Below are 24304 nucleotides of genomic sequence, written 5' to 3'. Positions count from 1 at the left end.
AGAGACAGGGGCATTACCACTGCACCACAATCATTGGATACGGTTGCCGTCTCCCTTGAACACACCAATTTGATGTTCTGCACCCAAAAATGTGAAAATTCTTGAAGGAAGCCTTGGAGGTCGGGAAATGGCTTCCCTCACCCTTAGCAATTCCAGTGGGGCCCATATTCCCGCTATCCACATTACCCCTTTAGGAACTGCACTCAGTCCTCATGGTTGTCCACTTTAATCTCGAACAGTTCACCTTTGATGTTTCAAAACGTTGAAATAAATAAAACAGGAGACATGAGGCCTAAGACCCTGCTATTCCATACCACGACAGTGAGATCTTGCCAAATGAAAGTCTGGCTCTTAATTAATTATTTTTCTAATCCTACTGTTTTAAACGGGGGGGGGGGGGGGGGGGGAGATGCTGTCTGTTTAAATGCTCGTTAACTTGTCGGCTCACTGTTCCTGTGGTTCCCTGATGGTTTTCTGCACCAATGAAAGTAGCACAAATGTCTCTCTGCAAATGTCATCACGGCCTGACCCAACCCCAACCCCAACCGGCCTTGCAAGAGATCTGCATGCGGCCCGTGTGGAAATACAAACCGCCCCCTTTTTCCCTGCTCCGCCAGCCGGGGGTGGGGGTGGGTGGGGGAGCTTGTGGTGCCGATGGTTTGTTACCACTCGCCCAGCTCCGAGATCTGTTCTTCCTTCGCCAGTTTAAACGATGCATCTGCTAACAGTGCATGGCAGTGTTTGAACCCACCCCCCCCCCAGCCCCAGAATGACACCCCCACCCCTCCCAGCCCCAGAATGACACCCCCACCCCTCCCCAGCCCAGTTTCTGCTTGTGTTCTGCACCGATAGCGGGTGGGCTCTACAACCCAAAAGCGAAGGGCCAGCCCCCCCGCCTGATCAAGACCGTTTGTGTTGAACATCTTTTCCTCGCTGTTTCGTGGCTCAGATTGGTGTGGCCGTCTGTCTGTCTGAAGGTTTGATGGATTTCTTTGTATTGGGTCCCACCCCCCAGCGGCTGGAGATTCTTTTTTCCCTACAAGTCGTTTATGGGATGTGCATTTTGTCACCTGTCTCGAATTTGACTCTCAGAAGGTGGTGATGGTGGGGGAGAGGGGGGAGTGGGATGAGCTATCTCCCTGAATCACATTGGGGTAGCTGCACTTGCAATGCCAACAGGGGAAAGCCAGCAGCAACAACTGGATGACAATAAACATCTGACCCAGTCAGGCCCATGTGGCAAATTTATACCCCCGCACCCACCTCTTGCCTCTGAAGGAACTGCACTGGAAGGAGGATCAAGTCTGAGCCAGACCTTGTTCATTTTGCATCCCAACGTGCACTCAGACGCTCAGAAACAAACCCTGACTCATTTAATGACACCTGGGAAAAAATCTATTGCTCTATGATTCCTGTTCCATATTTAAATTTATCGACATGAAACAATCAATGACATTTGGGCTTTGTGAGATTCACCTTGATAGAGCTACGTCTCCAGTCTAATATCTACAGGTGGACGGAGCCCTGGCATGGTTGCAGTGCTCAAAACCAGACAGGTTAGAATCCCTACAGTGTGGCTAGAGGCCATTGGGTCTGCACCAGCCCTCCAAAGAGAGTCCCACCCAATCCCCACAACCCGGCATTTACCATGGCTGGGCACTATGGGGTAATTTTCCATGGCCCATCAACCTAGTCTGCACCTCTTTGGACTGTGGGAGGAAACCCACACAGACATGGGGAGAATGTACAAGCCCCACACAGGCTGGAATCAAACCTGGCGATGTGAGGCAGCAGTGCTAACCACTGTGCCACCCTTGATACACATCTTTTTTTTTCAAAAGATTGGTGCTTTGTTTAGTCCTGGGCGGCCATCATGTTCCTGCTTTCCAGGAGATCCCCAGAAGAATTCCCACTCGCAAAAAAACCATCCCCAACTAAACAGCCAAAGGATTAATGAGTTCCGATTGGTGGGAGGGGGTGTCAATCTCCTAGTTTTGACAAGTAGAAAGGCTGGATTCCCTGAGACGTTTGAAGCTTCCCAGGGATTGCTCTGAGTTGTCACATTCTGCCATCCCATAACCACCACAATCCGGTTCAGGAGAGAAAATTGGTCAGACCCCAGAATGCATGTGTCACCGGGGAGGTTGAGAGGGCTGGTAACTGGATAAATGAATGGAGTGTATTCCACCATCTTCTGAAGGGCAGAGACCCTGTGATGTTTGGAAATGCATGAGCAGGTGGTACGGGAACTCCAGTATGAAGGGACAACTCAGACCAGAATGTGCCAGTCGCTAATTTTACTGTTTCTGTCTGGATTGGATGCTGTGGCTGTGGCGGGGGGGGGGGGGTTGGGCTTTGACTTGAATTAGAAAATGTGGTCACCCGAATGTAGTCACTGCACACCCCAGCCCCCTCCTTTTGGAATCGAATGGGCCTACTGCTAATTTCCTTCAGTCCACGCTATGCGCAACCTCTAAGGGCTTCTCCCATAGCAGGACAGCTGTGTTATTGCAATCAGGGAATTGTTTGGGGGGGGGGGGGGTGATTTACTTTTGGAGATAGTCAGAGGAAACCTGATGGTCCTGTGTACCTGATATGGTGCCAGCCGAATGGTCCCAATGACCCCAGCAAAATCCACCTTTAAATTGAGTTCCTTTAAGATTTGATATGGTTCGTGTGAAATAATTACCTTGGTTGTAAAGATGAGTCCAAAAATGAGGGTCACATTCCAACGGTGGAAAAACGGATGAGCACAGTTGGAAAGCCAGCGGCTGAAAGATTTGGAATGGTCTTGCTTTTAAGATGTTGCAATATAAGTGATTAAGTCTGGGTGATGCATGCATGGTAGCCATTTTATATTGGCCAAGCCACTTGACAGGTTACTTCCACAACAGAAGTTTAATCTGCGTTTTGATTGAAACAATTCCTTTTTATGTATCTTCTCTCCTAACCCACTGGGATCTGGAATTGATTCCCATCCAATGGGAGAGTGCTTCCTGATCACATGACCCAGGCTGCCATGGCACCTTTTATTGTCATTTGCTAATGGAGGTGTTTTGCTGGTGGCTGTGGGAGCAGTTGTGTTTCTTGGGGAATGATCAAGAGCCCGGAATGTAATTCCGTTTATGAATTTGAATCCAGTGCCTCTAAGTAACTGGAATCCATGCCCTGCAGGTTCCTCGATGTCGTCCTGGGGAGGAAGCCTGTCATTTGTTCCCAAACCTGGTGCCTCCTGGGACATTGACAGACCCAGTGTTACTGTGAACAGGACACATAGGGATGGACAACAATTGCTGCCCTTGTCAGAAATTCCCTAGAATGACTTATTTTTTAAAAAACTGGATGCTACCAAACCCATCCCCCCCCCCCATCCTATCATTTGTTTTTTCACTACATTCCCTTAGCAATTCCAGAAATGAAAGAGTTCTGTCTCTTTCTGATACTTTTGGTTACGTTTTGATCTCAGATTCTCAATCCTTTCGCTCTGCCTTCCAGTCCTTAATATAGTTCCCTACTCCCTCCCTGGGATTACAGGATAGTCTCCACAAATTGATTTCTCTGATCTAGCAGTCCAAAAATTCGGTTTCGGTCATGCTCAGTCAAGTTCGGCTTACTTGATCTCTTAGAACTGTGTCCAGCAACAGCCTGTGACTGCGATATCAAGGGACTATTTGTTTGAGGACTGTTTTGGCCTCTCTGTTCCCATGGCTCTCCAATTTGGAACAACAACAATGCTGATTGATTTCCGAGCCTCTCAGTGTCCCTGTCCCAGTGGCCGGTGCTGTACCTGGGTGTATCACTCAGCCTGTGCTCTGGATGGTCCTGTTAGCCACATGCTGAGCTACAAGTGGCTGAACCCCAAAGATGTTACTGTCCATGGTTAGGCCATTGGCCAACGATACAGGAAATGCAGATGGATGAAGAAGGTGCTATGAGAGAGAAAGAAAACAAATCAAGAAAGGTCAGTGTCAGTCAGGGGAGGGGGGGTGGGGGACGGGAATGGGATCTGTCAGGATTCTCTGCTGTGGTGATTGGAGTCTGAGATTTCATGTAAATTTGTTTGTAATTGTCAGAAGCTGTACCATCTGAGCCAAAATAAAAGAAACCTTTCGGTACTGCAAAGTGCTGTCGCTGTTTACTGATTGACTGAGCGCACCGCTGGGCGGAGGGTTCCTTCTGTTCTCTGTCTGACGACAGGCCACAGCATCACGTCCTCCGCCACTAGGGGGGGGGGGAAGCGAGTGAGCCGAACGTGAATCTGCTGAAATTGGGATCGTTCCTTGTGCTGTTTGCACCCATCTGATCCACACCAGCCGGTCAGACTAACGACACGATCACCTTGACCATCCCCAGCCAACCTCAGAATCAGAGCTGTTGTAGCAGTGTGCACTTCTCCATGGTTGTTTCAGCAGCACGGTGGCTCAGTGGTTAGCACTGCTGCCCCACCAACTCTCAGGCTCATGTCATTCAGGAGTTTCCACATCCTCCCCGTGTCTGGATGGGTTTCCTCTGGTTTCCTCCCACAGTCCAAATTAGATGGATAGGCCGTGCTAAATTGCCCATAGTGTCCCGGGATGTGCCGGGTGGGCTTGCCACGGGAAATGCAGGGTTACAGGGATAGGGGCTGGGACTGGATGGGATGCTCTTTGGAGGGTCAGTGTGGCCTCGACAGGCCGAATGGCCTGCTTCCACACTGTAGGGTTCGGTGTAGCCTGGAGCTCCAGATAGTGATGGGAGAGGCTTCACTGTCAGTGGCATCTGTGGAGGTGGGAGCAGGGCACTGATGGAGGAAGTTGAAAGTGTAGGGTGGAGACGTGCAGAAGCTTCAGAGGAATTGTAGGATACCGGAGGAGGGGCGGGGTGGGGGCGGGCGGTTACTGAAAGTAACCGTCACCACGGGGAGGGGGGATGTGTAGAGTACCAGGGTGGGCCATCATTAAAGTTTACTGTCGGGGATCGAGGGCCCTGAGATCATTTGGAGGCAAAATTCAACTTGGGGGTCTCCACAAGGGGATGGTCGGAAATGGACTGTTGGGACAATATGGGGTAAAAGGGGACATTGAGACTTTGGGGAGTTGTACCTGGTGATCAGATGGAGTCCAGTAATGGATAGTGCTCACCATGAGCTGTTCCATGCCATCACTTTCCATTCTAACTACAACTGGAAAATGGCTGGGAGAAGGTCCAGGGTGGGCAGAATCAGTGTCCATTGGATGGACAAAAGTGTGGGATCCCTGTTTGCTGGACGCTCGGACATTGAAGGGTCACAAACATGAAGCCGGTGTTTGCCAACTCCGGCGAAGTTTCACTTGCAAACATTTTATCAGCCACTTGCAAGGTAGGAGCATCAAATGGTGGTCAGAGACCAATTGCACCAACTAACACCATCATCTCAGTGAGGCAGGGATTAGCAGCAACGAGATTGGAAGAGGTGAAAGCTGGAGACAAGTATCCCATCAATTGTGGGACTTCCCAGGAACAGTGGGCTGAGAGGCACTGCATCTTAGTCATGTAGGTACGATGTTGGGACTCTATTCAATGCAATGGGAAGTGGAATGGTTGATGTTGGTCTGGGATGGAGGACAGTTGGAGCACAATGGGCACTCTTCTTCAATAACACTTTGGTTACAACTGGATGTCACCAAGTTGGTAACCATGCTGTGACCAGGCCGTAGTGGAGCAGACAGTGGACAGCTGATCAAATCAGCTGCTCGGACCAGTCTGAGGAGAAAGGGGCTCCAATAGAATTCAGGCCGAATCTACTGCATCACCTTGGCATGGAGCAGACAGCAAGGCAATGTGATGGGTGTTGAGGAACTGAGGGACTGGACCAGTCGTCCAAGGAGGACATTGGGGAGGAGCAGGAAGCTCTCCCCCTGTCCAGGACAACGCTCAGACTGGAACTGACTGACACCCAGGTCAGGTGGAGCTAGGTGCACTGAGCCATCCTGGACTGGCAAGGTCATCGTGTTAGCAATTGCTTTGGACCATGCAGACAGAAATGTTTTCATTTTCATTTGTGATCCCTTTTGCTGGTTCTCAACAAAAGCTCTTTCTCTCTTTTTCTCTCTCGCTCACTTTCTCTCTCACTCTTTCTGTCTTGCTGAAAAAAATGACGAAAACCTCAGAAAGAAATTAAAAGAGTTCATGCAAGAAAAGCCCTACAGTCACCCTCAGAGTGCTCAACCATCGAATTGACTAAGTGCCAATCTGTCTCCAAGGACAGTCCTGCCAACCCCGATGTCAGCCGAGTAAACCTGCACTGCACTCCCGCTATGGAATGGATATCCTGTTTTAGGTGGGGAGACCGAACCTGTGTAATAAACAGCGAATCATCAGAAAAAGGCTAACATAATGGTTTAACACATTGCAATCCCACCCTGCACCAAGCACTCAGCGTGGGAAAGCACGCTTCAGTTTGGGACATCATTTCACCATAGTCTTGCTAGACCATAGGGGCTGCTCTCTCATTAGAGAGAGAAGTGGCCGGTGTTGATTTAATCGGAGGGCCACCAGACGTCAAGCAAGGGAAGAGATTGAGAAGGAGAGTTCTTCATGGTAACCTCAAACCAGTGATGGGAATTGAGCCCACACTGTTGGCATCACACTGCTCTGTAAACAAACACTCCAGCCAACTGAGCTAAACCAATTCCCTTCAGGTTAGGTATTATCGTAGAAAGGAATGGATACAGATTATCGTCACTTGGAAAGATTGGGATGGTTAGAAGGACGGTCACTCTAGTATGGTTGCCAACAGTGGTTGAGTATATTCCTGGAAGTTTCACAATTTACCCTCCTGCCTCCAGCTGCCCTCTGCTCCACCCATGAGGAGTGTGGCTGTTTAGCGTCCAGCACCTCAATCCTCGTGGCTCCCCTTTCCCACCATGGCCCCTACCCCTCTCTGAGGATGAAAGATCAGTCCTCAGCAGAGGCCTCACCTTCATTCACCTACGCTCTCGGATTAATGAGTTCAACACACGGCGTGACATCGAATAATTCTTCCACCGCCTTCGCCTCCGTGCCTACTTCTTCAACCAAGACTCTTGCCCACCCTCTGACGACCCCTTCTCACGCCTCCAACACACCCCATCCACCTGGACACCCCGTGCTGGCCTCCTACCTGCCCTCGACCTCTTCATAGCCAACTGCCGCCGCGATATTAACCGCCACTTGAACTCCCCCACCCCTCTCATCCACTCCAACCTCTCACCCTCGGAATGCGCAGCCCTCCACTCCCTCCATTGCAACCCCAACCTCACTATCAAACCAGCAGACAAGGGAGGCGCGGTAGTAGTTTGGCGCTCCGACTTTTACACCGCTGAGGCCAAACGCCAGCTCGCAGATACCTCCTCCTACTGCCTCCTTGACCATGACCCTACCCCCCACCACCAAACCATCATCTCCCAGACCAACCATAACCTCATCACCTCAGGGAACCTCCCATCCACCGCCTCCAACCTCATAGTCCCACAACCCCGCACCGCCCGCTTCTACCTCCTGCCCAAAATCCACAAACCTGACTGCCCGGCTGACCCATTGTCTCAGCCTGCTCCTGCCCCACCAAACCCATCTCCGCATACCTTGACACCGTCCTGTCCCCCTTATTCCAAGAACTCCCCACCTACGTTCGGGACACCACCCATGCCCTCCACCTGCTCCATGATTTTCGCTTCCCCGGTCCCCAACGCCTTATTTTCACCATGGACATCCAGTCCCTGTACACCTCCATCCCCCATCACGAAGGACTCAAAGCCCTCCGCTTCTTCCTTTCCCGCCGTACCGACCAGTACCCTTCCACTGACACCCTCCTTCGACTGACTGAACTGGTCCTCACCCTGAACAACTTCTCTTTCCAATCCTCCCACTTCCTCCAAACGAAAGGAGTAGCCATGGGCACCCGCATGGGCCCCAGCTATGCCTGCCTCTTCATAGGATATGTGGAACAATCCATCTTCCGCAGCTACACTAGCACCACCCCCCACCTTTTCCTTCGCTACATTGATGACTGTATCGGCGCTGCCTCGTGCTCCCACGAGGAGGTTGAACAGTTCATCCACTTCACCAACACCTTCCACCCCGACCTCAAATTCACCTGGACAGTCTCAGATTCCTCCCTCCCCTTCCTCAACCTTTCTATTTCTATCTCAGGCGACTGAATCAACACGGACATCTACTACAAACTGACCGACTCCCACAGCTACCTGGACTACACCTCCTCCCACCCTGCCCCCTGTAAAAACGCCATCCCATATTCCCAATTCCTTCGTCTCCGCCGCATCTGCTCCCTGGAGGACCAGTTCCAAAAACGCACAACCCAGATGGCCTCCTTCTTCAAAGACCGCAATTTCCCCCCCGACGTGGTCGACGATGCCCTCCACCGCATCTCTTCCACTTCCCGCTCCTCCGCCCTTGAGCCCCGCCCCTCCAACCGCCGCCAGGACAGAACCCCACTGGTCCTCACCTACCACCCCACCAATCTCCATGTACAGCGCATCATCCGCCGTCATTTCCGCCACCTCCAAACGGACCCCACCACCAAGGATATATTTCCCTCACCTCCCCTATCAGCATTACATAAAGACCACTCCCTCCGTGACTCCCTCGTCAGATCCACACCCCCCACCAACCCAACCTCCACTCCCGGCACCTTCCCCTGCAACCGCAGGAGGTGCAAGACTTGCGCCCACACCTCCCCCCTCACCTCCCTCCAAGACCCCAAAGGAAACTTCCATATCCGCCACAGATTCACCTGCACCTCCACACACATCATCTATTGCATCCTCTGCACCCGATGTGGCCTCCTCTATATTGGGGAGACAGGCCGCCTACTTGCGGAGCATTTCAGAGAACACCTCTGGGACACCCGGACCAACCAACCCAACCACCCTGTGGCTCAACACTTCAACTCCCCCTCCCACTCCACCAAGGATATGCAGGTCTTTGGACTCCTCCATCGCCAGACCACGACAACACGACGGTTGGAGGAAGAGCGCCTCATCTTCCGCCTAGGAACCCTCCAACCACAAGGGATGAACTCGGATTTCACCAGTTTCCTCATTTCCCCTCCCCCCACCTTGTCTCAGTCAAATCCATCGAATTCAGCACCGCCTTCCTAACCTGCAATCTTCTTCCTGACCTCTCCGCCCCCACCCCAGTCTGACCTATCATCCTCACCTTGACCTCTTTCCACCTATCACATTTCCGACACCCCTCCCCCAAGTCCCTCCTCCCTACCTTTTATCTTAGCCTGCTGGACAAACTTTCCTCATTCCTGAAGAAGGGCTTATGCCCGAAACGTCGATTCTCCTGTTCCCTGGATGCTGCCTGACCTGCTGTGCTTTTCCAGCAACACATTTTCAGCCACCATGGCCTTTCTCCAACATTCCCTCACAACACCGGCCTAGAGATTCAATTAGAATTCTGGGTAACTCCAGGCCAGTCCTCAAGGATTGGCCATTCACCGCTCCTTCTAACAACTTCTGCAAAGTGGTTGGGAATCCCAGAACACATCCCAGAAGCCCCCATGACCAAAGTTGGCAGACCAACGAGTAATGGGTGTGGAAACCGCCTAACCTACCAGCTCAAAACCAGGCCTCTTGCTCAGCTTACTCTGCGTTTCAGCTCTATGCACAATGGATGGCCTTAGACTGGTCAGCATTGGAACTGTCGACTTCTGTCCTGAATCAATCGATCTACAGACAGAAACTGGCTCTGGGATGGGAATGAACAAGTTAAACAAACAAGTTAAACTATTCCGACACAAACAGATTCCAAATAAACACAGGACTTAACCCTGAGGCCATTCACTTCAGAAAAAAATTAACCTGCTCAACAGGGACCTCGCTGATTAAAGGTCAAGCCACTATCCAGTGAACATTACAGACCTGGCCCACACACTCACCACCATTCTAGCTCATAACATGTATATACATTGCAACAGTTAATGTCAGCTACACAATTTTCCTCACTGTCTTCACCTGGGTAATAGCTGTACATATAATAACACATATATACCTTTATATAGAGCAAAGTTAAAAATCACACAACGCCAGGTTATAGTCCAACAGGTTTATTTGGAAGCACTAGCTTTTGGAGCACTGCTCCTTCATCAGGTGTTCTTCATCACAACCGCCTGATGAAGGAGCGTCACTCCGAAAGCTAGTGCTTCCAAATAAACCTGTTGGACTATAACCTGGCGTTGTGTGATTTTTAACTTTGTCCACCCCAGCCCAACACTGGCACCTCTACGTCATTATCTAGAATATCATATGTAACACATATAACAACACATTATATACATATAATATATGGCATCAAATGCCTCTGTATATATAAATATATATAATATGTACATGTAAAACACATGTAACTATACCACTTTTCCTGGTCAGGATGGAAATGAAGTTAAAAATCACACAACACCAGGTTATAGTCCAACAGGTTTATTTGGTGTTGTGTGATTTTTAACTTTGTACACCCCAGTGCAACACCGACATCTCCAAATTAGGATGGAAATGGTTCGGGTATTTTGCCTATGCAGCGGAATGTTTTAACTGATGCAGCAATATCCATGTTATCACCTCTATCATAAGAAATTAGATGTGGATATCCTGCTTTTAAAGAAACCCAAAAGGTCCTTATTACAAATAGCTGTTATGTGGAAACGTGACATTCCTTGTAAATGTCAGCTCGTCATTTCCACCAGAAAGCATATTTCCAATAGAGTGGTATGCTTCAAGTGATCTAAGGGAAGGTGGAGTAGGAGATCTTTATCCCTTCAGATCACATGCTATGATGCAGCAATGATATGATGAGCATGTCGCTGAAAGGCTCACTGACCATGAGTCATAATGTAAGCAATATCAATTACCTATTAAAGACGGAAATGAGGAGAAAATTCTTCTCTCAGAAAGGGGTGAAACTGTGGAATTCTTTATCACTGAGGGCTGATGGGCTGCGTCTTTAAGTGTGTTCAATGTTCAGATAGGCAGCTTTTTAATTCGGCAAAAGAGCCAAGGGTTATGTGAAAAAGGCACAAAGACAGAGATGAGGATTATCAGATCAGCCATAATCTCATTAAATAGCAGAGTAGACTTGGCGGGCTGAAGCGCCTACTTCTGTTCCTACCTTTTATGGTCCTGGAGACCTCAGGCAATCCTGGATGGACGGTAACCCCCTAGCCTCCAGTTCTTACTTAAATAGCCAACGGGGTAACGAAAAGGGCTGTTCAGTGGAACAATCCGGAGTCAGCTCAGAATTACACACCCGAAACGTCGATTTCGAAGCTCCTTGGATGCTGCCTGAACTGCTGTGCTCTTCCAGCACCACTAATCCAGAATCTGGTTTCCAGCGTCTGCAGTCATTGTTTTTACCTCAGAATTACACAAACAACCAACGTTTCAGTCACCTTAGTTAGAAGCTGCATGTCGTCATACACAGGCAGCTGCCCCCTGCAGGGGAAATGAGTGTGGTCATGCATGGCACCATCTCAGAATTAAACAAAAGCATAAGGTCCAACCTGGTGCATTCTATATGGCAACACCTTGACCAATCGAAGTTGATTTATCAACCAATCAGCATCGGGAATAAATTATTGTTCCCTTTGAAATGTGGTATTCTTGCGCCTGTCCTGATGAGCACAAGAGGAACAGTTTCAACATGTGTCTTTTCTTCAGCCAATGTCCTTAACATTGTATTGAAATGGATACAGACTGTCAGCTCTTGGAGTTTTCCTGCTGTTCATCCCGGTGTTTTTAGATCCTTGCTCTCTCCACTTCGGTCATCCGTTTGAGTTCCCGATCTCCTCTTTCCACAGCTTCTTATTCCTTTTCTTCTGGAGAAATTGAAGCGACAACTCTTGGATTTTCAACAATCTGGTTAGACATAACACTGGTACCTGAAACACGTTTATTTCTTCTGATTGACATGAGTAGTACATGTCACCCTGCATGATCTCACCTGTTTAATAAGGAGGCCGCGAAAGGAGTGGTCATTGTGAGGTGACTGATGTTTTCTTCCAAAAGGTGGCACTTATCATAGAATTATTACATTATGGTAACAGCATAGGAAACCATTCCTGATGAAGGGCTTTTACCCGAAATGTCGATTTTCCTGCTCCTCGGATGCTGCCTGACCTGCTGTGCTTTTCCAGCACCACGATAAACTTGACTCTAATCTCCAGCATCAGCAGTCCTCACTTTTGCCTAGGAAACCATTCAGTTCACTGTGTCTATGCTGGATCCCTGGTAGACCAATTCAACTACTCCCGCTGCGTCACCCCCACTCCACAAATAATTTCTCTTCAGCCGCTTATGCTATTTTCTATTGAAAGCTGTGATTGGATCTTCCTCCATCACACCGTCAATTCACTGCTTCCCATGTCTCGGGAATGAATAAGATTAAAAAGTAATGTAGGTCCTAACTATTCCTTGTGTAAAAACCTTTTTTTTCCCATGTCAGCATTGCTTTGTTTTTCAATCACCTTATACAGTTCTCCCTGGTTTCTCGCTAACATCAGTGGTTTCTCCGAATCAACTTTGCCCTTTGTACTAATCTTTCATGCATTGTTGGTGCACAGAGACAGAGTTTCCAACTGTCCGCACGCACCCTTGTTCAGGATCACCAATACCCATGGCCCAATATTCCAGGGAATGGTGCCAGGCTGAAACAAAATGCAGGAGGTCTTTCTCCCAGCTTGGGAAAAAAATCGCATCCTTAAACAGAGAGAAAACATCCGATCCAAAGTGCGTCCAGCTTTTTGAATACTCCCTCTTTGTCACCCATTGTTATGGACCAGGCCAGACCCCCTCAAAACGTTGCTATATTCCAGGAGAGGATCAGCTGGTCAAATCACTTAGTTTTAAACAAAACAGAATTTATTTACAAGATTACCAAGTGAAACACAAACGACAGAAAACAGAATACTGAATAACCTATCCTATCCATAAACCAACAGATCATCCCAACTTAATGATGCTATTCCAAATACTTGCAACGATCCCCATAACCACCCCTTGGTACAAAAGGTAAAATTAAATACAAGTCCTTACCAGGATCAAGGCGAGGGAGAAAGAAAGGACCAGCCTGGATCTGCTTCTGTGCGCCCAACAGGGTTTCCACATTACTGCTATAAAATACAAACCAGAGAGGTGCTGAGCTGGGAGAACTGGCCACTCCCCTTTCATTGTACAAAATATTTTTAAAAAGCTTGAAAGCCTCTGTTTGAGGCAGTATCTGTTAGCTATTATCAAATTGCCCCTGACCCCTTTACCCCAGACTTTTCGGAGTCTGTGTCATTTATGACCTCTTTGAAAAACAAAGCCAAGGACAGCATCACCTTGTTAAAGGAGCAGCTTGGACACACTATCCAGTGTCCCTAACTAGCTCCTCTTTCACTTTGATTTCAGCAGCAGCTTCTTCCAATTTCAATTCAGATGCAAAGTATTTACTTGCTACTTTGGCCATACCCTGAGACAGTGTGTCAAAAGCCCAGTTTTGCTTCCTAAACATCCCCAGTCCTCCGACATGTCTCTTACTGCTAATATGTTGAGAGAAGGTTATTGGAATCCCTTTTTGAAAAGTGGACTCTAAAGGCTAAAAGTGTTGCCATGGAAAATTGATGACTGACAGTTAACTGCTAAGCTTTGTTTAAATTTAAACCATGCTAGTTGACTCTAATTGATCAAGACATTGTCCAGAGGAATAATCTGACTCTCACTTATTTTGTTGAGTTGAACAAGATGTAGTTTGTGTACAAGTATTTTCTATCCACAAAGAATAGCAGCCAGTGTATGTAGCTTCCATAACACTTTTTTTCCAGCAATATTCAAGTTTTGTTCTATCCAAGAACTTTTTTCTTTGATATCAACCCTTCCTCCTGTGCCTCCCATTGATTTGAACACTTCTAATAAATTAGATTAGATTAGATTAGATTAGATTAGATTACTTACAGTGTGGAAACAGGCCCTTCGGCCCAACAAGTCCACACCGACCCGCCGAAGCGTAACCCACCCATACCCCTACATTCACCCCTTTACCTAACACTACGGGCAATTTAGCATGGCCAATTCACCTGACTTGCACATCTTTGTGACTGTGGGAGGAAACCGGAGCCCCCGGAGGAAACCCACGCAGACACGGGGAGAACGTGCAAACTCCACACAGTCAGTCGCCTGAGTCGGGAATTGAACCCGGGTCTCTGGCGCTGCGAGGCAGCAGTGCTAACCACTGTGCCACCGTGCCGCCCACAAATCTGTTCAATGTTCTCAGCTGTACAGAGAGCAATCACGGTTTGGCCAGTTTCTCCATGTAACCAACATTATGCGTCCACTCATGTGCAACAAGCATACATCAGAAGGCAAGACGTGATCCATATTAAACCATCCGCCTTCACTTGGAATTCACAAAAGGTGACAGCCCCATAAATTAGGACAGGCACGTCTCCACAAAATAAACATGGGATTCCCAAATCTTGAGTGCACTGGATGTCAGGGCAAACACAGGATAGGGCAAGCGATGGAAGCTGGTGCCAAAAGCTCAATGCAGAAAGCCTGGACGAAGTGAAAGGATGTAGGGGTGAAATTTGAAAGGGGACTAAGGAAGGAAGGTGAGAGGATTTTAAAACAATTGGTGAGCAAAATCAAAGAAAACACAAAGATAATTGATAAAAGTATAGCACCTATTAGGGACCAAAACATTAACTTGCGTGTGGAGGTGGTAAACATGAACTGGTTGTTCGTAAACGTCAAATCCTGTGCTTGTCACCTGAAAGAGTAGGGAGGTATGTTCATTAAAGAGAGTGTGAAATATTGGAAGGGGTAACTACAAATATTAAGGGCTTCTAGTATCTTTAAGAGTGGAGTAATTACCATGCCCAGATGAAATGCATTCCAGACGCAACAGAGCAAATGACTTCTCTGGTTAAAAGTGTGATGCTGGAGGACTGATTGCCTTGTACCATTTTATATCCATTCACAGGATGTGGGCATCACTGCTAGACCCCAGCATTGATTTATAATTACCTATTAGGCTGTTTTAGAGGGTATTTGAAAGGCAGGTGTCTGATGTAAGTCAGACCAGGTAAACACGCCAGATTTCCTCCCTAAAAGAATATTAGTGAATGAGATATTTCATTTTTCCTAAACGGCATTTCACCATCTGCTGTCGTTAAGATTTTGAACTGATGTCCCCAAACCATTACAACCTGAGGATGACACATGCAGTGACATTACCACCACTGCTGCCCCAGGGTGGAAAGGCTGGAGTGAGGGGTTACAGAGTAACTTGGGAATAATTCTGTGGGACAGTATTCAAGATCGGAGTGTGGATTAATCAAGGACAGTTTTGATGAGGGAAGGTCTTTTCCTCATGCATGAGATTGAAGTTCTCAAGGAGAGTCAATGAGGTTTGCGCGTTTGATGTGGTCTACACTGATTTAAGTAAAGCTTTTGACAAGTTCTCATAACAGCTCAGTGAGAAAAGTAAAAGCCAATGACATCCAAGGGCTAGTGGCAAATTGGATTCAAAGTTGACTCAGTGACAGGAAGCAGTGGGGAAGGAACAGAATTGGGGGTCAATATTGTGACGGGAAACTTGTTTGCAGTGGGGCTCCTCAGGGATCAGTATCGCTCCTTGTTTGTTGAGGTATTAATGATTTAACCTTAAACGTAGGGGAAATGTTTAAGAAGTTTGCAGATGACATGTCCACGTTATCAATGATGAAGCAGGAGAATATGTATAGACTGGAATTGTTCTCCTCAGAGAGTCTTTTGGGGAGGTCCGATTGAGGATGGTAGGATTCTCAAACTCACCCTCTGAAAGAGTAAGAGAGGAAGTGAACACAGAATCACAGAAGTGCTATGGTGTAGAAGGAGACCATTCAGTCCATCACGCCTGAACTAGCTTTCCAAAGAGCCTTATGAGAGTGCCATTCTCCTGTCTTTCCCTTGTACACTATCTCTATTCAAATATCTCTATTCAAAACCGGCATCTCCACATCATGTATATTCAAATAAACATCCAATGCCCTCTCAAATGTCTCAATTGACACCAGCTCCACCATACTCCGAGGCTGTGTTTTCCAGACCTGGAATCTGAAGATATTTTTGCCCCATGTGTCTGCAATTTTGCAAATACAGCCATTTGCAAACGTTACAGCGCACCTCCAGGACAAGCGGTACTTCAACCAGAGGTAAAGGGGGTACTACCAATGTGCCAAAACAGCCTAACCAAACTGGGGAAGTGCAGCGGGATGACTCGAATAGGCGCTACAGAAATGTAAGCCGTTGCCTTTCGCTGTGCGCATGCAGACACTGAGTGAGGTTTGATCTCTGCAGCTGTCCATAGCCTTGTGACCTGGCAGCTGTATTTCAGAGCTGTCACCCTGACTGTCCTTGGACAGTATTGCAACAAGTGAAGGACACAACAGCAGCTTGGAGTCACGGAGCATGACACAGTTTCTGGTAATTGTTCAGACTTTCTTCAAACTCCTTGCCTCTCTCCCACCGCTGGGAGATACCACTCAATTTCATAATTAAGTTTTGCTAAATTGGAGCAACTATGAACATTCAAATATGTCGCTTTTTAAATATATTTATGTATATGCTGCATGCCTTCCCCCCCCCTCCCCCTCATGTTTACTGATCACTGCTGTCGACTGTATGCGTTTTAATCGTGAGAAACACAAAGATGAACTTCTGATAACTTTTAATGAAACTTTTTACCAACTTCGCCCCAGTCAATTTCACTTGCTCACTCGGAACCCTCCCTCCTTGCGGTGCTGATTGGCCAATGCGAGCCTTTTCCTCTACCTGATTGGTTGCGGCTCACGTCAGTCACCATGTTGCGGTACGAGAATGATCTCCTGGGTCAGGGAATGGCCACCCAGGGTCTCTCCCTGCTCCCCACCCCCCCGGGAGAGGCCTATACCCTCCCTGTCGGCAAAGAGGAGATTGTGTCCTTCAGACTGAACCAACATGAGCCATACCCATTGAGGGGCAATCCTGAAGGAGGGTTAATAGTTTCAGAATGAGCCAGACTTAAAACAGAAATGAGGAGAATTCACTTCTTGCGAAGGATTGTGAATTTGTGGAATCCACTACTGTGGAGTGTGGGTCATCTCAGGAGGAAAAATAAACAAGTTTTGGATTAATAATGGATTGAAAGGTGATAAGGAATTGGGCAGGAAAGTGGAGTTAAGGTCGCTATGAGTCATACACCAAGGAAACCCTTCGGTCCAACTTGTCCATGCTGACCGGATATCCTAAACTAATCTGGTCCCATTTGCCAGCACTTGGCCCATATCCCTCCAAACCCTTCCTATTCATATACCCATCCAGATGCCTTTTAAATGTTGCAATTGTACCAGCCACCACCACATCCTCTGGCAGCTCATTCCATACATCCACCACACTCTGCGTGAAACAGTTGCCACTTAGGTCCCTTTTAAATCTTTCCCCTCTCACCTTAAACCTCCGCCCTCTAGTTTTGGACTTCCCTACCCTGGGAAAAAGACTTGGTCTACTTATCCTATCCATGATTTTATAAACCTCTACAAGGTCACCCCTCAGCCTCTGACGCTCCAGGGAAAACAGCCCCAGCCTGTTCAGCCTCTCCCTGTAGCTCAAATCCTCCAACCCTGGCAACATGCTTGTAAATCTTTTCTGAACCCTTTCAAGCTTAACAACAACTTTCCGATAGGAAGGAGACCAGAATTGCACGCAATATTCCAACAGTGGCCTAGCCAATGTCCTATACAGCCGCAACATGACCTCCCAACTCCTATACTCAATACTCTGACCAATAAAGGAAAGCATTCCAAACGCCTTCTTCACTATCCCATCTACCTGCGACTCCACTTTCAAGGAACTGTGAACCAGTGCCCCAAGGTCTCTTTATCTGGCAACACTTCCCAGGACCTGACCATTAAATGTACAAGTCCTGTCCTGATTTGCCTTTCCAAAATATAACCCCTCACATTTATTTAAATTGAACTCTATCTGCCACTCCTCAGCCCATTTGGCCCATCTGATCAAGGTCCCACTGTACCCTGAGGTAACCCTCTTCACCGTCCACTACACCTCCAATTGTGGTGTCATCTGCAAACTTACTAACCACACCTCCTATATTCACATCCAAATCATTTATATAAATGACAAATCGACCCAGCACCAATCCATGCAGTACACCACTGGTCACAAGCCGCCAGTCCCAAAAAATAACCCTCCACCACTACCCTGTCTCCTACCTTCAAACCAATTTTGTATCCAAATGGCTAGTTCTCCTGGATTCCATGCAATCTGAGCTTGCTAACCAGTCTCCCATGGGGAACCTCATCGAACAACTTACTGAAGTCCATACAGACAGCGTTCACCACATTAAATACTGACACAAAATACTCATTTAGTATCTCGCCCATCTCCTGCAGTTCCACACATAGATGGCTTTGTTGATTTTGAAGGTGTCCTATTCACTGCAGAGTTACTCTTTTGCCCTTAATGCATTTGTAGTGTCCCTTTGGTTCTCCCTAACCCTATTGGCCAAAGCTATCTCATGTCCCTTTTCACCCTCCTGATTTTCCTCTTTGAGTATATGTTTACTGCCCTAATACTCCTCAAGGGATTCACTCGATCCCAGCTGTCCATACCTGCCTTATGCCTCCTTGTTCTCAATTTCTCTGGTCATCCAGCATTCCCTATGCCTTGGCCTTGCACTTCACACTATCAGGAATGTACTGCCTCTGGACTCTCATTAACTCATTGTTGAAGGCTTCTCACTTTCCAATTGCCCCTTTACCTGTGAATAACCTCTCCCAATCAACTTTTGACAGTTCTTGCATCATATAATCAAAATTGGCCTTACCCCAATTTGGAACTCAAACTGTTTGATCTGGTCTATCCTTTTCCATCACTATTTGAAAACTAACAGAAGAATGATCACTTGCCCCAAAGTGCTCCCCCACTGACACTTACCCTGCCTTATTTGCCAAGAGAAGGTCAAGTTTTGCTCCTTCTCTAGTCGGTACATTGATATTATTGAATAATAACATTTTCTTGTGCACCCTTAACAAATTCCTCTCCATCCAAGCCCTTAATACTATGGCAGTCCAGCCTATGTTTGAAAAGTTAAAATCCCATACCAGTACAACTCTATTATTCTTACAGATATCTGAGATCTCCTTACAAATTTGCTCCTCAATTTCCAGTTAACTATTGGTGGCGGGAGGCTGGGGGGGTAAGCTATAGTACAATCCCATTAAGATTTCTCAGTTCCACCCAAGTAACTTCACTGGACATACTCCCAGGATTATCCTCCCTCAGTACAGTCATAATGTTATCCCTTACCAAAAACTCCACTCCCCTCCTCTGTTGCCCCTGTTTCTATCCTTCCTATAACATCTATATCCTGGAACATCAAGCTGTCAGTTCTGCCCTTCCCTGAGCCATGCTTCTGTGATAGCAATGAAATCCTAATCCCATGTTCCCCAACAATGACGCATGTTCATGTGCCCTACCTGTCAGGCCTCTTGCATTGAAATAATTAATTTATCAGTCTTATCTCATTCTTTGCCCTGACTGTGTACTAGCCTAAAACTTCACTCTTGATTAGATTAGATTCCCTACAGTGTGGAAACAGGCCCTTCGGCCCAACAAGTCCACACCAACCCTCCGAAGAGTAACCCACCCAGACCCATTTCCCTCTGACTAATGCACCTATGGGCAATTTCCCCTTGGCCAATTCACACATCTTTGGACTGTGTGAGGAAACTGGAGCACCCGGAGGAAACCCATGCCGAATGTGCAAACTCCACACAGACAGTCGCCTGAGGCTGGAATCGAACCTGGGACCCTGGCGCTATGAGGCAGCAGTGCTAACCACTGAGCCACCGTGCCACCACCCAGTCTTTGACCCCCACCCACAGTCTTGGTCTCAGTAACCTGGCTGTCAGTGCTATTTTCCCTTGGGAGTCCATCACACCCCCCACCACCACCCACAGTACTTGTTTGAGATGTGGATAGCCACAGGAAACAGCTGCCTTCCCCTCCCATCCTGAAACTGCCATCCATCACACCCCCTAGCTCCTGTAAATTCCTCACTGCCTCTAACTGCCGCTCCAATCTATCCATACGATCCAATAGGATTTGCAGCTGAACACACCTCTTGCAAACTTCATCATCAGTAACTTTTGAGATTCTCCCTACTCTCCCACATCTGACAGGAACCACACGTCACTAGTAAAAGCCATCTCTGCACCTTAATCTACAGACCTAGAAAATAGCACTGTCTTACTGTTTTAACAACACTGCTCCAGGCTAACTTAATACCCATGTTTTAAATTTAAAAGATGTAACCAACAGAAAGATCTTTTTAAAAAAAAACCTCCCCCCTCCTCACAGTTTTAGATTTACAATAAAGGAACGGTTTATAAATTTTCTACATCTTAAAACTAAACGCTTAGTTGCTTGAGGCTCTGAAACTGCCAGCTGAGTAGCTCTGGTGATGAGGTCCTTGCAAGGTCCACTGTGAAATGTCACTGATTACTTGTTTCTTCTATTGAACTCCAGAGCTGTCCACATGCTCTCTCCTGAAACTCCTACTCTCTCTCTTTCCCTCCATTTTAGAATATGATCGTTTCCGATCTTTTTTTTTCCCAGAAGTTCCAAAAACATGAAATCAGTCTTGATTGTATTAAATGGTACAGCAGGCTCAAGGGACTGAATTACCTACTTATGCTCCTAGTTCTTAAGTTCTGATATAAAAATACAGTGAAATACTCATGTCACCATGCTTAAGGAGAGGAGACATTACTGTACTGTAGTTTAATAACAAGCAGCATCAAAGAACGGAAAGGTGGGAAGTACTTCAGCCCCACAATGGGCAGTGAGATGGGTGTCAGCCTGCTCTATTAGCTGTTGGCACATCATTTGATAAGCCAGCATTTGTTGCCATCCCCAATTGCTCTCGAATTGATAGCGATAGTGAGTCTGCAGGGTTCCCAAGTGGAAAATGACGGGCAAGTGCTGGTGTCGGGGTAATGTCATTGGTCTGTAAATCCAGGGGTAAACACAGTGCTATTGTGGAGGTTGCAAAAGTTCCACCATCTCCAGAGGGATGCCACCACCAGACACACATTCCACTCCCCCACCCGTCAGCCTTCTACAGGGACCGTTCCCTCCAAGACCCTGGGTCACTCCTCCTTTGCTCCCAACACCCCCTACAGCACCTTCCCCTGCAACTGCAGAAGGTACAGCACTGACCCCTTTACTCCCTCCGTCCTCACTATCCAAGCCCCCCAGAGACACCTTCCAGGTGAAGCAGTGATCTATCTGCGCTTCACTCCATTTACTGTATTCGCTGCTCACCATGGGGTACCCCCTACATTGGGAACCAGAAATACAGACTTGGTAACCGCTCTGTGGACCACCTACATTCTGCCCGCAAAAATGACCCTGAGCTTCCAGTTGCTTGCTCTTTCAACGCATCACCACGTTCTCTCGCCAACATCTCTGTCTCCGACTTGCTGTGGGGCTCCATTGAAGCTCAGCGCAAGCTGGAAGAACAATATCTCATTTTCTGCTTGGGGACCCTGCAGCCCTTCTGGACTCAGCATAGAGTTCAATAATGTTAGGGCCAGAGTACCGTTTCCCATGTCCATCCCCTGACCCCCTCACACCAGACCTTATCACAGGCTGCTACCACACACAATCCATTACCAACTTCTAATGGTCCCCATGAGCAGTTACTGATTGTCCGAGCTATCCTTTATCCATTCCTTTGTATGTCCAACTGTCTCTCTTGTGGGGTCCATCTCCATGTATCGTTTACTCCTTCCCCCTAACCCCCTCCTCGTCTGGAACATATATACCAACCCTTCTCTAAGTTACAATCCGATCTAAAGAAGGTTCCTCAGACCGTCAACATTAACTCTTCTTTCTGTCCACATTCTCTCCAAGTAATGATGTGATCTTTGACACACCAGTGACTGAGCACCCTGTACTCCAGTTTCTTCTCAGTTTGTTCCTCCATGAAGCCCAGAGGTTTGGAGAGACCTGTTGGTGGTGCGTGACCCTGGATCAAGACCTGGTCCTGTCTGAAGCTTCTGATTGGAGGGAATGTGCATTAGCGGGTGTCAAGCAGCGCTCAGTGGGTAAAAAGCTGTCCAGTCAAAGATTGTGGCTTTGAGTCCCACTTGGACACCAGACCACAGCCAGCTCCTCCCAAATGTTATTCCCACTGTGACCCCATTGAGAGTCTGAGAAACAGAAAGTTGGAACACCACAGTGACCATTTCAGCTCACGACCTGCCACCTGGGATCCTGAACAGCCTGATCATGTCTGGGCTGACCTTTCAGCTTGGCTGCACTGTCAGAAATACCACCGTGTGGAGCACCATTAAGCTAAAGCCCACACAGGCCTCTTAGGTTGAAGGTACCAAGGCACTTTTTGAAGGGTGGTAGGGACCGGGATTAGTTAACATGGCTTTGTACACAGGAGTACTCAAGTATGCAGGTCAACTTCATATTTATTCTTAACAACCTCAGCTTGCTAAATAGAATTCAGTCAAGTACACTATCCTAGCATTGTCCACTCTCTGTCACAAGTTGGTCTGAAATGTACATCGTGTCAATGGTCAACCTTTAAATTTGGTTTATATTTTCAAACTGAAACCATTCGCTCTCGCTCTGTTTCTTACCCTGTTTACAGGAGTCTGTACTCTCTAGTCTGCTCTGAAGGCTGATACAAGCCTTCTAGAAGGTTCTTCTGCAGCCATTTTTGCTGCTGTGGACCATCCGGGTGTTCAAGGTACACGCCCACTTTTTATATCATTTGCTGGGTGTTATTTACAATATTTTATTATTCATGGCCGATCGGATAATAGTGCACATCCTCCAGACAGTAATTGATTCAGAGTCCAGTATTGTTTTCTGCATCACGGAATCTTCGGATTTTCCTGGATTTTCCACTTTCGGATGACAGGTCACTGACTGGGAATGTGAACTGTTTCCCTGCCCAGACCTACTGATCTCCACAACCTTCCTGTACCTTGTATCGAGAATTGGCTGTTGTAATGTGCCTTCCAGTACTTGCTCGAGACAAAAATAGAAGTTGCTGGAAAAGCTCAGCAGGTCTGGCAGCGTCTGTAAAGAGAAATCAGAGATAATGTTTTAGGCCGGATGACTCTCCCTCAGAACTAGCTTGAGAGCCTGTTTATACAATCCTATTTAATCCCCACCACAGGGTGCCCTAATCAAATGAATGAGCCGCGACATTGCTGCTAATTGTGTCAGTGTAAGCTGATAGTGGTCTGAGGGAGAATTTGGGTCAGAAAGTGAGTATGTGGAATTTGCATTAAAGTGAAAATTCAACTGTGGCCTCAACATAGAGTGCACCAGCATCAAAATCTCCCCATCCCCAACCTCATCCCATGTCCAGCCTCCTTGACCTAACCTGTCCATCTTCCTTCTCACCTATCTGCTCCATCCTTCCCACTAACCAATTACAATAACCTCCCACCTGCACTGTCCCACCTATTTACCCCCAACTCCACCCCTCAGGGCATGGTTAGGAACATGGGACTGGGATATCATAGCAATTACAGAAACGTGGCTCAGGGATGGACAGGACTGGCAGCTTAATGTTCAGGAAGGATAGAAAGGGAGGCGAGAGAGGAGGGGGAGTAGCATTTTTTGATAAGGGATAGCATTACAATTGTGCTGAGGGAGGGTATTCCTGGAAATACATCCAGGGAAGTTATTTGGGTGTAACTGAGAAATAAGAAAGGGATGATCACCTTATTGGGATTGTATTGTAGACCCCCAAATAGTAGGGGAAATTGAGAAACAAACTTGTAAGCAGATCTCAATTATCTGTAAGAATAATAGGGCGGTCATGGTAGAGGATTTTAACTTTCCAAACATAGACTGGGACTGCCATAGTTTAGATGGAGAGGAATTTGTTAAGTGTGTACAAGAACACTTTCTGATTCAGTATGTGGATGTACCTACTAGAGAAGGTGCAAAACTTGACCTACTCTTGGGAAATAAGGCAGGGCAGGTGACTGAGGCGTCAGTGGGGGAGCACTTTGGGGCCAGCGACCATAATTCTATTAGTTTTAAAATAGTGATGGAAAAGGATAGACCAGATCTAAAAGTTGAAGTTCTAAATTTGAGAAAGGCCAATTTTGACGGTATTAGGCAAGAACTTTCGAAAGCTGATTGGGGGCAGATGTTCGCAGGTAAAGGGACGGCTGGAAAATGGGAAGCCTTCAGAAATGAGATAACGAGAATCCAGAGAAATATATTCCTGT

General features: G+C 47.3%; 1 protein-coding gene across 1 annotated transcript in view; it reads left to right on the top strand.

The window, feature by feature from the left end:
• Window positions 1–16344: 16344 nt before the first annotated feature.
• Window positions 16345–24304, top strand: part of cox7a1 (cytochrome c oxidase subunit 7A1) — a 78970-nt gene continuing 71010 nt past the window's right edge. The window contains exon 1 of the mRNA XM_087984134.1: window positions 16345–16460. Coding sequence (XP_087840260.1) covers window positions 16446–16460 — 15 coding nt within the window. The 5' untranslated portion in view covers window positions 16345–16445. The remainder of the gene's footprint in view (window positions 16461–24304) is intronic.

The sequence above is a fragment of the Chiloscyllium plagiosum genome, unplaced genomic scaffold (assembly GCF_037043375.1).
Source record: "Chiloscyllium plagiosum isolate Xiang-an unplaced genomic scaffold, Cpla_swu_hap1 HiC_scaffold_47, whole genome shotgun sequence".
NCBI classification, from domain to species: domain Eukaryota; kingdom Metazoa; phylum Chordata; class Chondrichthyes; order Orectolobiformes; family Hemiscylliidae; genus Chiloscyllium; species Chiloscyllium plagiosum.
This window is presented reverse-complemented; position numbering and strand designations above follow the sequence as displayed.